The following is a 14211-nucleotide window of genomic DNA, read 5'->3' as shown; positions in this document are numbered from 1 at the left end:
TCTGTTTTTTCCAAAAGGCACAACCTACCTCCTGGTCATCGACTAGTTATCGAGGTACTGTACACTGAAATCGAGAAGATGCCAATCACTACAGCTAAAGGTGTAATGCAAGAATTGAAGACCATTTTCCCTTAGTGCCATTACGCATGGAGTGCCAGAAACACTAATAAGTGATAATGCCCTACAATTCGCATCTGCCAAGTTTTCTGCCCTTGCTGCAGATTATGATTTTATTCATATAACCAGTAGCCCATTCTTTAACCAAAGCAATGGGGAGGCAAAAGAGGCCATGAAAACAAAAAAACGGTGCTAAAGAATCATAATCCTTACCATGCACTGTTGGCCTACAGTTACACCTCTACATGGACCCTGACCGGCTGAAATGTTAATGAGAGGGAACTTGAGATCTCTGCTGCCACAGGCAAAATCGTAACTCAAGCAGCAATGACCAAACAGGCAAGTATTCAGAGAGAAAAAATGAATGGCTGAAAATAACACCAACACTGAAATTTAACAGAGACATAGAGCCACTGTGAAGCCTGAGCTGAAACCAGGAAGCAGTATGGATCTCTATATTGCACCAATCAGCACCTGTGCTTGCAAGGCAAATACAGCAAGGTCCTACATAGTTCAGGCAGCACCAGAGACCCCAGCGTCCCAGAGGTAAACTGCAACAGTTCAACCAGAGCTCTCTGTCATAATTCTAGAGACTGCAGTACTTGGGAGAGAAGCAGAGGTGGAACAGGTACCTGAAACAGCATGCACTGAGAGAGTAAACATTGAGAAAAGGAGAGAGCCTCCAAGTAGACAAATGAGGCCACCAAAATGGCTTAGAGACTGTTCAATGATATAAACATAATGAGGAAGTCAAAAGAAATATTTTTCTCATGAAATATGTTAACAGAGATGTTTAACAGTTAAGGTTGCCCCTGAGGAGTAGAGATGTAGTAGATCTTCCAAAAAGGGACCTGTAGATGTTGAGTGCAAAGTTTACTAAACAAAGTCTATCGCGTTATCTCTGTGCCATGGATGTATTACTACAGTAGTATTTTGGTATAGTAGGTTAGGGGAGTCCAAATTCTGTCTTGGAGAGCCACTGTCCTGCAGAGTTTAGCTGCAACTTGCCCCAACACATCTGCATGGAAGTTACTAGTATACCTAGTAAGACCTTTGATTAGCTGGTTCCCCTTCAGTATCTCTTTTTTAATGTCTCTTAATTTTGTATCATTGATGATACTATGGGGAAACACCTTTCTCCTAGAATACTGAAGGCTGATTGGCATAATGACATTACATCGCAATGTCCAATGGCATTCAAGCATGCAAATCAGGTGCCTAGAACACTAAATACTGCAATGCAGTTCCAAGCAGTGGGGAAGCAGAGGGGAAGCAGCGGCAAATCAGAGGGGAAGCAGCGGGGAAGCAGCGGAGAAGCAGAGGGGAATCAGCGGGGAAGCAGAGGGGAATCAGCGGGGAAGCAGCAGAGAAGCAGAGGGGAATCAGCAGGGAAGCAGAGGGGAAGCAGCGGAGAAGCAGAGGGGAATCAGGGGGGAAGCAGAGGGGAAGCAGAGGGGAATCAGCGGGGAAGCAGCAGAGAAGCAGAGGGAAATCAGCAGGGAAGCAGAGGGGAAGCAGCGGGGAAAGAGAGGGGAATCAGCGGGGAAGCAGAGGGGAATCAGCGGGGAAGCAGAGGGGAAGCAGCGGGGAAGCAGCGGAGAAGCAGTGGGGAAGGAGAGGGGAATCAGCGGGGAATCAGCGGGGAAGCAGCGGGGAAGCAGAGGGGAAGTAGCGGGGAAGCAGTGGGGAAGGAGAGGGGAAGCAGCGGAGAAGCAGAGGGGAATCAGCGGGGAAGCAGCAGAGAAGCAGAGAGGACGCAGCGGGGAAAGAGAGGGGAATCAGCGGGGAAGCAGCGGGGAAGTAGCGGGGAAGCACTGGAGAAGCACTGGAGAAGCAGTGGGGAAGGAGAGGGGAATCAGCGGGGAATCAGTGGGGAAGCAGAGGGGAATCAGCGGGGAATCAGTGGGGAAGCAGAGGGGAATCAGCGGGGAAGCAGCGGGGAAGTAGCGGGGAAGCAGTGGAGAAGCAGTGGGGAAGGAGAGGGGAATCAGCAGGGAAGCAGAGGGGAAGCAGCGGGGAAGTAGTGGTCTCCTGATGTGGAGCACTTCAAATTTAATGGTGAGCTCACGCTCATATATACGGTCCCTGATTTGCACACTTGAATGCCATTGGATTGCACTGCAATGTCATTATGCCAATTAGGCTATAGTATTCTAGAAGAAAGAATTTTTCCCCATAGTGCCATCGATGATGCAACACCTTGTTCCCTCATTTCAGGGAACCAAGTTCAGGTGGGTTTATTTGGGGTTTGGAGCGACACTTTGCAGGACAGTTGCCCTCCAGGAGCAGGGTTGGACTGCCCTGTAGTAGGTATTATTTTGTTATTTTCTGTATACTTATTTGTTCTATATACTTCATTGTTGAAAAAATAAAGAACAAAACATAGTATTCATAAATGAATAAATTAAATTTGATTGGGCCTACAGCTTTGCAGGATCTATATGAAATGAATATTTGGACATGAACTGATCATCTCTTCCTTGCTATATCACAAAATATGAATCAATAAACATGAATGAACATCAGAATGTTGTTTCATCTGCAGAAAGACATCAATGCACCTTTTTTCAAGTTAAAGTCCACCAATGTTACCACCGACATTAATCTTCTAACTCTCCGGTCTGGTTTGTTTGTCGGACAAAGTAGCGGATTTAACATTATGGATGGTCAATCAGCCAACTCCCGCTAAAGGGTGAATTTGTTTACATAACCGCAACTCATTAAATGCCATACATAGAAAGGGAAACTCGCACAAACCTCATTGGTTGTCTCGTCTGCCGTCAATGTGGTAAATTTGAATTTGATTTAAAATCTAGGGAATTGTCCCCATCTTTTGAGAACCACTGCTATCTTTTTTTCCTTCTTGCAAATAAATAAAGAACGAAATACCTAAATAACAAAGGAACACATAGTGATAAAATGTTTACTCTGCATTTACAGTTTAATGATTTTTACACAAATGAAGTCTGATCTTACATTGGAGCTGGTTCTGATGCCTTTTTATAATGATATATTTGTTGTCAACATTATTAGGCTGGAAGCGTTCAAGCTAGAGCGCCCTCCACGGACATATTTGATATGGTTCCATTCACCCCCGAGTCTCCAATAACAAGACGGTTAAATTGTAACGGCATCTCATCTCCGTACCTGCCTCCAAAAGACAGAGGTGGGGGAGGGCTCTTTATTTGTGCTGTCTCACTTAGATGAATGTATCACATTTTCAAAAACCCGAAGGCAAAATCTATAATTGCTAATTTGATAGGCTTCGCCATAAAATGGTCCATTTGAGTTGAAAACAAATGGAGCCAGAGTGTAGATGTTGTATGAAGACATTAGTATGCAGTTGTGAATTTCGCTTTCAGTTCCAATGCACTGACAGATGTTTTTAGTTTATATACAGTAATTAAATAATATACATTAATATTTATATGTATACAGTTTATAGAATCTTCTGGATTCAAGTTTTGCCAGGGGTAACTATTGGGGTTATTCTTGCAAGTGTCTGCTAAATAACAAAGGATTTACTAGTTTGTCTGGTTGTGCTGTAGATATAGACCTGTTTGGAGCAGAACCATTTGATCCGTTCATTTGTGGACCTGCTGTCTTCACCCCAGACATCCAGTCCAAACTGGATGAGATGCAGGTAAACAAATTTGTTATGTTTTGAATATTTTATTTACATATGCAGCAGTATTAAAATTCTGATCAATATGATTATTTTCATGTTATTTGTTAACAAACAAAAATATTGGTGGATACCAATAAATTCTGCATCCCTGTTTTTATCCTGTAAAAGCTTTGTAAAAAAAATATTTGCATTTATATGCAGGTACTAAATATTGTAGGAATCAATCTTTATTACAACTGTACAACAGCACTACTTGTTTATGTATCATAAAGTTTTAATTTGATCTTTAACGTAATGTGCAATATCTCCAAATTTAAATGCTAAATGTAAATAATTTTGAAGTAGGATTATGACAATAGATATGGGAGCGAGAAATGTCAATGATGTGTCATAAACATAAACAGCAGAAACAGCCAACAGGATTGGCAGACAATATTAAAAGATCAAAGGAAGCATATAAGCAGTATTTTGCTGGCAGCTTTCCCCCCACTGTACTATAGAGCGTTTTTAATTCCCATTCCAATAATCCAGAGGATTATGGAAGTTTCCATTTCTGAGGACATCCTACCTGTTATGAGATTATTAGACCCTGTAAGTATCATTTGCACTCATGTGTCTGTAAACCCTGTAATCCTTAATAATTCAATTATCTCTCTTTTCACCCTGAATGCCACCCCCAACCTCTCAGCGGCAGAGATGGTTTGTACGCGTTCATTTGTGATTCACCTCACAGTGTATCGTCTAGTGTTACAAGCATGCATTTTGTTACATCTACATGGTATTTTGCAGTGTCTATAGGTGTTGTATGTCTTAGGGGATAAACTTATTTCTGTCATTAATTACTCACCCTCATGTCGTTCCAAACCGTAAGACTTTGGAACACAAAAACATATTTTTGATTAAATCTGAGAGCTTTCTGTCCTTCCATTGACAGTTATGGAACTACGACTTTGACGCTTCACACTGTTCAAAAAGAGATTGTATCGCTTTTTATGATTAAAAGCCTAAATTCAATCTGTTCTCATTTTGGTTATCAACTCACACATCAGTTGTGGTAAAATGGAGCTCAAGCATGTTTGCTTGACATGAGAGAACCAATAAATGAACATCATTGGTACTCGCATGTCAAGCAAACATGCTTGAGCTCGTGTTATGAAGCATGCACGTTTGTGCTTCTGAAAGAACCAATGAGGTTCATTCTCGTGTTACACAGCACGTTTGTGCTTCTGCAAGAACCAATGAGCTTATTATCCCGTTACGCAGCACGTTTGTGCTTCTGCAAGAACCAATGAGGTTCATTATCTCGTTAAGCAGCACGTTTGTGCTTCTGCAAGAACCAATGAGGTTCATTATCCCGTTACGCAGCACGTTTGTGCTTCTGCAAGAACCAATGAGGTTCATTCTCGTGTTACGCAGCACGTTTGTGCTTCTGCAAGAACCAATGAGGTTCATTATCCCGTTACGCAGCATTTGGACTAAACCGCTCGATTAGTTTTACCATCTCTTTAATTAACTTTTTGAAGTTTTAAAGTAGTAGTTGCGTAGCTGTCAATGGAGAGGCAGAAAGCTCTCAGATTTCATAAAAACATATCTTTTGTGTTCCGGGTCTTACGGGTTTGGAATGGCATGAGGTTGAGTAAATGACATTTTTTGGAGTGAACTAACTCTTATATATTAGACTAATTTGGAATCAGTTTTTTTCTTTCCTACATTTTGTGGACCTGTTTTGTGATTAATATTATGCAGAAATTGGATTTATGCTAAAATATATTAAAATAGAGCTGAGAGTTTTATACCCTTATTAGTAATCTGAGACAAATGGCTGGGGTGAACTTTGTCAATGATAGGCATTAAGTTCTGCAGTTGCAGATTATATGAGAGGCTGGTCATTGCATGCATGTCATCTCACTGTTTTTTCAGACTCATTTAAAAATAATACACACACACACACACACACACACACACACACACACACACACACACACACACACACACACACACACACACACACACACACACACACACACACACAGGTTCACTGCCCCTATCCCTAAAATTACCCATCACAGGAAACATTCTGCATTTTTACTTTCTCAAAAAAACTCATCCTGTATGATTTATAAGAATTTTGAAAAGTGGGGACCGCTGGCTGGTTCCCGAAATGTAGGTAATCTCAGGTTTTACTATCCTTATGGGGACATTTGGTCCCCACAATGTAATATAAACAAGGTCACACACACACACACACGTTTGCTTTTGTGACATATGGGGACATTCCACAGACGTAATGGTTTTTATACTGTACAACCTATATTTTCTATCCCCTTACATTGCCCCATCCCTAAACCTACCCATCACAGGAAACATTCTGCATTTTTACTTTCTAAAAAAAACTGTATGATTTACAATCATTTTGAAAAATGGGGACATGGCCAATGTCCTCATATTTCACCATCTTCTTGTAATACCTATGTCATACCCATGTCATTATAGTTTGTGTCCTCATATGTCACAAACACACACACACACTCACAGAGAGAGAGAGAAAGAGACTCATTCCTATGGCTGCATGTTTTGTGAGTGCATTCATGAAAGTCAGCGTTTCAAAACCATATGCAAAAGAACATCTTTCTTAGGCTGTTGAGTGGACACTTTAGTGACACTTACGTGTGCAATGTGAAACCGTTTTTTCTATTGTGGTTACATTTTTAAAGATAACAAACTTGAATGTACATAAACTACTGATCTGTTAGCATTTAACAATGTGATGATGTTTTATGATAATGTTACTAATGAAAGTTATTAGTCTTGTCTTGAATGTATCTCCATTGACCTTGTTGCATGTTTTTATTGAGCTCACAGTTTAGTTCATATTTCAAATGTTTTGTTTTGGCAGGAGGGGTTCCAAATGGGACTGACTCTAGAGGGGACAGTGTTTTCCCTGGATCCGGCGGACAGCCGATGCTGATTTTGGAAAGACATTTTTGTATATGCTGTGATTCTTGACCACAAAACCCTTAGAAAAATCACATTAAATATTTGTTTTTTGAATGGAGTTTGAAAGAAATGTAGCAGGAGCCTCAAAAAGGTCTGTAGAGGTCATTTATATTTTTATATAATAAAATCAACATTTAAGATTGATGATTTGTGTATTTTAACTTCTTAATCTTGAAGCAGAAATTGTTAAAAGAGAGATGGACACAAACTGTGCTCTAGCTCTTTCTATAATTTTTCTAGAGTTTGGACCAAATTTAGACTGTGTTTGAAATACAAAGATTCATTCATTCACAGTCAACTTGTGTTTAGAATCCTTACCAAATTATAATAAAATTGTGGTTGCAGAGGTTGCTCATGTTGTAATGGTGCAATCGTAGACTAAAAGGTTATATTGTAATATCTAAACAATATATACAGTCTTGTTCAAAATAATAGCAGTACAATGTGACTAACCAGAATAATCAAGGTTTTTCGTATATTTTTTTATTGTTACGTGGCAAACAAGTTACCAGTAGGTTCAGTAGATTCTCAGAAAACAAATGAGACCCAGCATTCATGATATGCACGCTCTTAAGGCTGTGCAATTGGGCAATTAGTTGAATTAGTTGAAAGGGGTGTGTTCAAAAAAATAGCAGTGTGGCATTCAATCACTGAGGTCATCAATTTTGTGAAGAAACAGGTGTGAATCAGGTGGCCCCTATTTAAGGATGAAGCCAACACTTGTTGAACATGCATTTGAAAGCTGAGGAAAATGGGTCGTTCAAGACATTGTTCAGAAGAACAGCGTACTTTGATTAAAAAGTTGATTAGAGAGGGGAAAACCTATAAAGAGGTGCAAAAAATGATAGGCTGTTCAGCTAAAATGATCTCCAATGCCTTAAAATGGAGAGCAAAACCAGAGAGACGTGGAAGAAAACGGAAGACAACCATCAAAATGGATAGAAGAATAACCAGAATGGCAAAGGCTCAGCCAGTGATCACCTCCAGGATGATCAAAGACAGTCTGGAGTTACCTGTAAGTACTGTGACAGTTAGAAGACGTCTGTGTGAAGCTAATCTATTTTCAAGAATCCCCCGCAAAGTCCCTCTGTTAAAAAAAAGGCATGTGCAGAAGAGGTTACAATTTGCCAAAGAACACATCAACTGGCCTAAAGAGAAATGGAGGAACATTTTGTGGACTGATGAGAGTAAAATTGTTCTTTTTGGGTCCAAGGGCCACAGGCAGTTTGTGAGACGACCCCCAAACTCTGAATTCAAGCCACAGTACACAGTGAAGACAGTGAAGCATGGAGGTGCAAGCATCATGATATGGGCATGTTTCTCCTACTATGGTGTTGGGCCTATTTATCGCATACCAGGGATCATGGATCAGTTTGCATATGTTAAAATACTTGAAGAGGTCATGTTGCCCTATGCTGAAGAGGACATGCCCTTGATACGGTTGTTTCAACAAGACAATGACCCAAAACACACTAGTAAACGGGCAAAGTCTTGGTTCCAAACCAACAAAATTAATGTTATGGAGTGGCCAGCCCAATCTCCAGACCTTAATCCAATTGAGAACTTGTGGGGTGATATCTAAAATGCTGTTTCTGAAGCAAAATCAAGAAATGTGAATGAATTGTGGAATGTTGTTAAAGAATCATGGAGTGGAATAACAGCTGAGAGGTGCCACAAGTTGGCTGACTCCATGCCACACAGATGTCAAGCAGTTTTAAAAAAATGAGGTCATACAACTAAATATTAGTTTAGTGATTCACAGGATTGCTAAATCCCAGAAGAAAAAAAATGTTTGTACAAAATAGTTTTGAGTTTGTACAGTCAAAGGTAGACACTGCTATTTTTTTGAACACACCCCTTTCAACTAATTGCCCAATTGCACAGCCTTAAGAGCGTGCATATCATGAATGCTGGGTCTTGTTTATTTTCTGACAATCTACTGAACCTACTGGTAACTTGTTTGCCACGTAGCAATAAAAAATATACTAAAAACCTTGATTATTCTGGTTAGTCACATTGTACTGCTATTATTTTGAACAAGACTGTATATTTCACTTTTTCAGGGTTATAGATTAATCAAAAACTGGTGGGTTTTTCATATGTTCAGCAACATCATTGCTGAGCTTCTCCATTTATATTTCCAGCTGTTCCAGTCATTTTCCCTTTCATTGATGGCTATTAATATGTTAAATGCTTATCACTGGCTCTTTGATGGTGAATAAATGAAAACTGATAGCACACTATATTAGCTTTGTGCTCTTTTCTTTCAACAGCAGCAAACAGTTACTCTAACAGAAAACCTTTCTTGTTTTCAGACATTTATTCATGATAAAAATCAGTTGAGGTCTGTTGAAAAGGATTTCAAATATTTAATCTGGAATTCATTACAAACCATTGCTGCCCCCTCCCCTCTTAAGAGTACAAACCAGACGTTGCTGTAAAAAGCTGGATAAAGAGTTTCTTTGTGTCATGTATTGTAGGCTAACGAGTCTTTTAATGAGACCAACATTGGCTTCTGTTTGTGAGATCTTTAATTAATTAATTCTATAAATTAATCTGTCCAAAAGTTTGCTATCAACAATACAGCAGTTTCTCACTCTGGTCAATTGGGTTTGGGAAGACAACTGTTGGGGAACTGAATGCTGCACTGAATAAGATCCTGCTTTAATACTACACAAACAAACTCATCTTTCTCATCAAGATTCAATTAACCTTCTGAATCTACTAGAAATTATTCAATTTAAGGGTAAACAACATTTACAAAACAACATAGCAGTACATGTTAGACATGCAAGGTCGTCAAATTATAAAATATGACTTTTTGAATTAATTTCAATGAATGTTTTCACATATTTTTAATAACACATGGCGTACAAAGTATAAATTAAAGGGTCCATGTTATCTCTCATACACCACAGGCTATTGGAAATCATCATGAATAATCATGAAATAAAGGTCAGAAATTCCTCAAGGCTCTTACAGAAGTTTGACAATAAATACTGTATTGGCTGAGAACTCCAGTCCAAATGATGATGCTTTTATCCTTGACTTCATGAGAAGCACACGTGGCCGATATCAATGCCAAACTCCTGATCTTGACCACCTACATCCACTGGAGCCAAGTCCACAATCGGCAGCCGTGAAAGTGTTTGTGTGCGGTACTCGAAAACAGTCCTGCCCCATTCACCGTTGGGTTTCTGGAGAGAGGAACAAAGAGGGAGAATTGTGAGTTTTTCATGGGTAGCATTTTTGCATAAACGAAAACACTTACAGAATGCCAATCTTGACATTGTCATCAGCGTTGGGGACTAACTAACTTAAGGACCGTTCACACTGATTCGCAGCAATTTGCAGCAGCTAAATGACCGCAAGTCAGTCAGTGAGATGAGATGAGTGATTTCCAGCAACAGCAAATCAGCGATGCAACAAAGTTTAACAGAGTGATGCAAATGAGGATGGAATGTGATGTGGGAACTACCAGTGAGAATGTATAGATCTGTCGTGTGATACCGTTAGATACTCATGTAAGAACAACTTGAATCAAACAGCACAAGCGTAATTGTAGTCAGAGTGAATGTATATAGTAGATTTAACAGTAACTTTTAGAGTAACAGCTTCATTTTTTTTTCAGTATCAACTTTTTTGAATTAGTTGTATTTAGTGTAAATGCAACACTCCCAGTAAAAATTTTTGATGTTTTTAAAAGAAGTGCATTGCTCACCAAAACTTCATTTATTTGATTCAAAATACAGTAAAAAAACTAATATTATGAAATTTATTTCATGAATATATATATATACATATATATATATATATATATATATATATATATATATATATATATATATACACTTTTGATTTGTAATGTATCGCATCAAATCAGCATATTATGGTAAATGGACTGCATTTATATAGTGCTTTTAACAGACCCTATGGCCATCCAAAGCGCTTTACATTTTGCCTCACATTCACCCATTCATACACCGACAGCGATGTCAGCCATGTAGGGCACCATCCAGCTCGTCAGGAGCAGCTGGCGTTAGGCGTCTTGCTCATGGACAACTCGACACTTGGTCAGGTGGAACCGGGGATCGAACCACCAACCTTTAGGTTTGTAGACAACCTACATGAACCACTGAGCCACTGCCGCCCCAACATTTATTAAATTTCTAAAATATTAGAATTTCTGAAGGATCATGTGACACTGAAGACTAATAATGGTGCTGAAAATTCAGCTTTGCCATCAAAGAAATACAGACATTCAAATAGAAAAATGTTATTTTAAATGTAAATGTGTACTGTATTTTAATCAAATAAATTCAGCCTTGGTGAGCATAAAAGACTTTCAAAAAATATCTAAAAATTTAAAAAATGTAATTACTGGTCAAAAGTTTGGAATAGTGTATCTGTAACCCTTTCTGTTTGAACTGCACGCTCCAAGTGGGACTTGAACTCGGGTACGCCGGCATGAGAGTCGGATTCTCTAAACAGGAGGCTAAAGGATTCAACCTCTAGCGTCAGTCGCTCTTGAGATCAAAGAAGTGAGGTTTACTCACACAGCAACTATTAGCTGGCTCCATTACACTCACCTAAACCTCACTCCCTTCCGGGTCACGGCACCAATGTAACCCCTCCTGTTCGAGCCGTTAGCTAGTAGTTCAACTACTTTGTGTGATTTAGCTTTTACCCAAGCAATCTAAAATTTGCAAAGTAGCTTCCCCAACGCTGATTTCTGATTTCTATTTATGTAATTATGTAAATAATAAATGTTGCCAAACAGTATAGTCAGAAAATGAAAAACATACAGAGCAGCCGTCGGTGACGACGGTGTACTTCAGACGGTTGTTGCTATATGACTTGATCTCCTGTCCATCAGAAGCCTTTAGGACTAAAGCCTTCTTCAGATTGCTGTTCTTCTCATCTTTATAGGCCACACTGTTTTTGCAGTGGTAGGTGACAGTCTGTGCTGCTTCTTTTGACAGCAGGCGGAGAAATCTTAACTGGACTGATACCATGTTAGCTGATGCCTCTTTGTTTCCATAGGTGAACTGAAGAGGAGTAATATAAGAGTAGGAAATATATATTTAAGTCACATATACAGGGCAGTTTTTTTATTTATTTAAATTAAAATGGTCACCATTGTTATCATATTAACCTTAGTTCCCCGGTTCATGGTTGCTCCAAACCAGACTGGTTTTGGTATGCTGGAGCGTGAAATCCACCAGGTCTTGCGTGGGATACTGGCAGGGTTAGCAGGTATACAGGTCTCACCCATTTCCATGTTACAATACACTTGAATGGCGTCTCTAGCGTTGCCCTCATTTGGGTCTATCCAATACTCACCTGGGATACATTGAGAAAGAGAGATCTTAGATTATACAGTATATCCTTTATTATTGCATATACAGTGTGTACGGAAAGTATTCAGACCCCCCTTAAATTTTTCACTTTGTTATATAGCAGCCATTTGCTAAAATCATTTAAATTATTTTTTTCTCAACACAGCTCCCTATATTGAGAGAAAAACACAGATTTGTAGACATTTTTGCAGATTTATTAAAACAGAAAAACAGAAATATCACATGGTCCTAAGTATTCAGACCCTCTGCTGTGACACTCATATATTTAACTCGGGTGCTGTCCATTTCTTCTGATCATCCATGAGATGGTTCTACACCTTCATTTGAGTTCAGTGGTGTTTGATTATACTGACTGGACTCGATTAGTAAAGCCACACACCGGTCTAAATAAGACCTTACAGCTCACAGTGCATGTCAGAGCAAATGAGAATCATAAGGTCAAAGGAACTGCCTGAAGAGCTCAGAGACGGAATTGTGGCACGGCACAGATCTGGCCACGGTTATAAAAAAATGCATGTTGCACTTAAGGTTTCCAAGAGCACAGTGGCCTCCAAAATCCTTAAATGGAAGAAGTTTGGGACGACCAGAACCCTTCCTAGAGCTGGCGGTCTGGCCAAACTGAGCTATTGGGGGAGAAGAGCCTTGGTGAGAGAGGTAAAGAAGAACCCAAAGATCACTGTGGGTGAGCTCCAGAGATGCAGTCGGGAGATGGGAGATAGTTGTAGAAAGTCAATATAACAAAGTGTGAAAAATGTAAGGGGGTCTGAATACTTTCCGTACCCACTCTATATCCCACCGGATTATTCTGACTCTTGTGTGGCCTACATCATGTGACCATCCCAATGTGTTTATGTCACGAAAGAGGTTGTGAACTCAACTGTATCGTGAGCATGGAGCACTCAAAAATATGCTTTTGGGTCACTTTATTTCACTTTTTTCCACAGAGGAATAATAGAGAGAATATAGACATTTCGGCTCAAATGCCCTCTTAATTATTTACTAGAATTATCTTCTGGGGTTGTGTGGAACCTTTTAAAGCAGACGATGGATTTTGAACCATCAAAAAATGGTCTACGGTGGGCACAATTCACTTGCATTAGATGGAGAAAAATCCTAGAATGTTTTCCTCCAATTCCTTTATTTCTCTTTCTCTTCAATTCCATTATTGTAGCGTTATTTTCCTGTTATCACTGAAAAGCTGCTTTGAAACAATCTGTATTGTAAAAAGCGCTATATAAATAAATGTGAATTGACTTGATACACCCTTGATGGCCTTGGAGTAAGTACCTTTTTGAGTTTGAATTTATTTGGTGGGCAATTAAATCTATAAGTAGGTTCTTATTCTTCAAACTACTTGCACACAGCATGTATCTCATGATTTAGGTTTAGGTTCAGCTCATTGACATTTGACTGCCTATCTGTTTTCTGATATGATACAACCACGCTTGCTGTGGGCTGCTGTGTTTGTTTTATTCCTGACATAATTGGATTTAGCTTTTACTTGCCTATTCATGTATGAATTCTCCTGAAAGGCTGGCAATCATGTAAGTGTATCCTGTCAAATATTACATAAACATTTTATATTGGCTAGCATTTAAGTCAATTCCTGTATATTTCTGCCATGGAACACTGTTTAATTCAATGACTCGAATGATTCATTCATTGAATGGGCAGAAGATTATTTTCTCACACAATGCCTGCTGCTGGTGTTGCATACGTTTATCAGTTGTGTAAAAGGTGTTTTAACCCATAATCCTTTACCCCGGACTATCTGTGGGTGAATGCCTGTAGCATTCTTTGTTTTTGTATTTTTTGTACAGTGTCATGAAAAAAAATGAAAAAATGGTAGTCTAGGGACCCTCAGAACAATTGTAGAAAATGTACAAAGACTTTACTAAGTTTATTTTGTAGTACTGTCACAAGATATTAATTTAATATGTTTTGCACAAGATATAACACTGAAAAATTTATAATATTATAAATAATGAGATTAATCATAATTATTTTATTCTATTGTCAACCCTAGTTTTAAACAGTAATAAATAATCATAAGGTTTTCTTGTGTAATTCCAGACCCATTTGATCTTCTTTTCTTCTGTGGAACACAAA

At 39.0% G+C, this 14211-nt stretch overlaps 2 protein-coding genes across 8 annotated transcripts in view; one reads left to right on the top strand and one right to left on the bottom strand.

Moving 5' to 3' along the window:
* The window catches only part of gulp1b (GULP PTB domain containing engulfment adaptor 1b), a 100807-nt gene extending 93921 nt beyond the window's left edge, over positions 1–6886 (top strand). For 5 of the 7 annotated variants that reach the window (XM_067459179.1, XM_067459175.1, XM_067459178.1 and 2 more), the window contains 3 exons: positions 3151–3283; positions 3666–3760; positions 6642–6886. In XM_067459179.1, the coding sequence (XP_067315280.1) occupies positions 3151–3283; positions 3666–3760; positions 6642–6713 (300 nt within the window). In that variant the 3' untranslated portion in view covers positions 6714–6886. Of the gene's footprint in view, positions 1–3150; positions 3284–3665; positions 3761–4433; positions 4445–6641 lie in introns of all 7 variants that reach the window. The other 2 variants (XM_067459180.1, XM_067459176.1) reach the window with 1 other exon arrangement.
* A 2211-nt stretch (positions 6887–9097) lies between these two features.
* The window catches only part of col5a2b (collagen, type V, alpha 2b), a 48587-nt gene continuing 43473 nt past the window's right edge, over positions 9098–14211 (bottom strand). Inside the window, exons 52-54 of the mRNA XM_067458618.1 lie at positions 11898–12085; positions 11548–11790; positions 9098–9939 (exon numbers count right to left, since the gene is read on the bottom strand). Of these exons, the coding sequence (XP_067314719.1) occupies positions 9793–9939; positions 11548–11790; positions 11898–12085 (578 nt within the window). The 3' untranslated portion in view covers positions 9098–9792. The remainder of the gene's footprint in view (positions 9940–11547; positions 11791–11897; positions 12086–14211) is intronic.

The sequence above is a fragment of the Pseudorasbora parva genome, chromosome 12 (assembly GCF_024679245.1).
Source record: "Pseudorasbora parva isolate DD20220531a chromosome 12, ASM2467924v1, whole genome shotgun sequence".
Taxonomy (NCBI): domain Eukaryota; kingdom Metazoa; phylum Chordata; class Actinopteri; order Cypriniformes; family Gobionidae; genus Pseudorasbora; species Pseudorasbora parva.
Note: the sequence above shows the minus strand (reverse complement) of the source record. Positions and strands in the feature narration are given on the sequence as shown.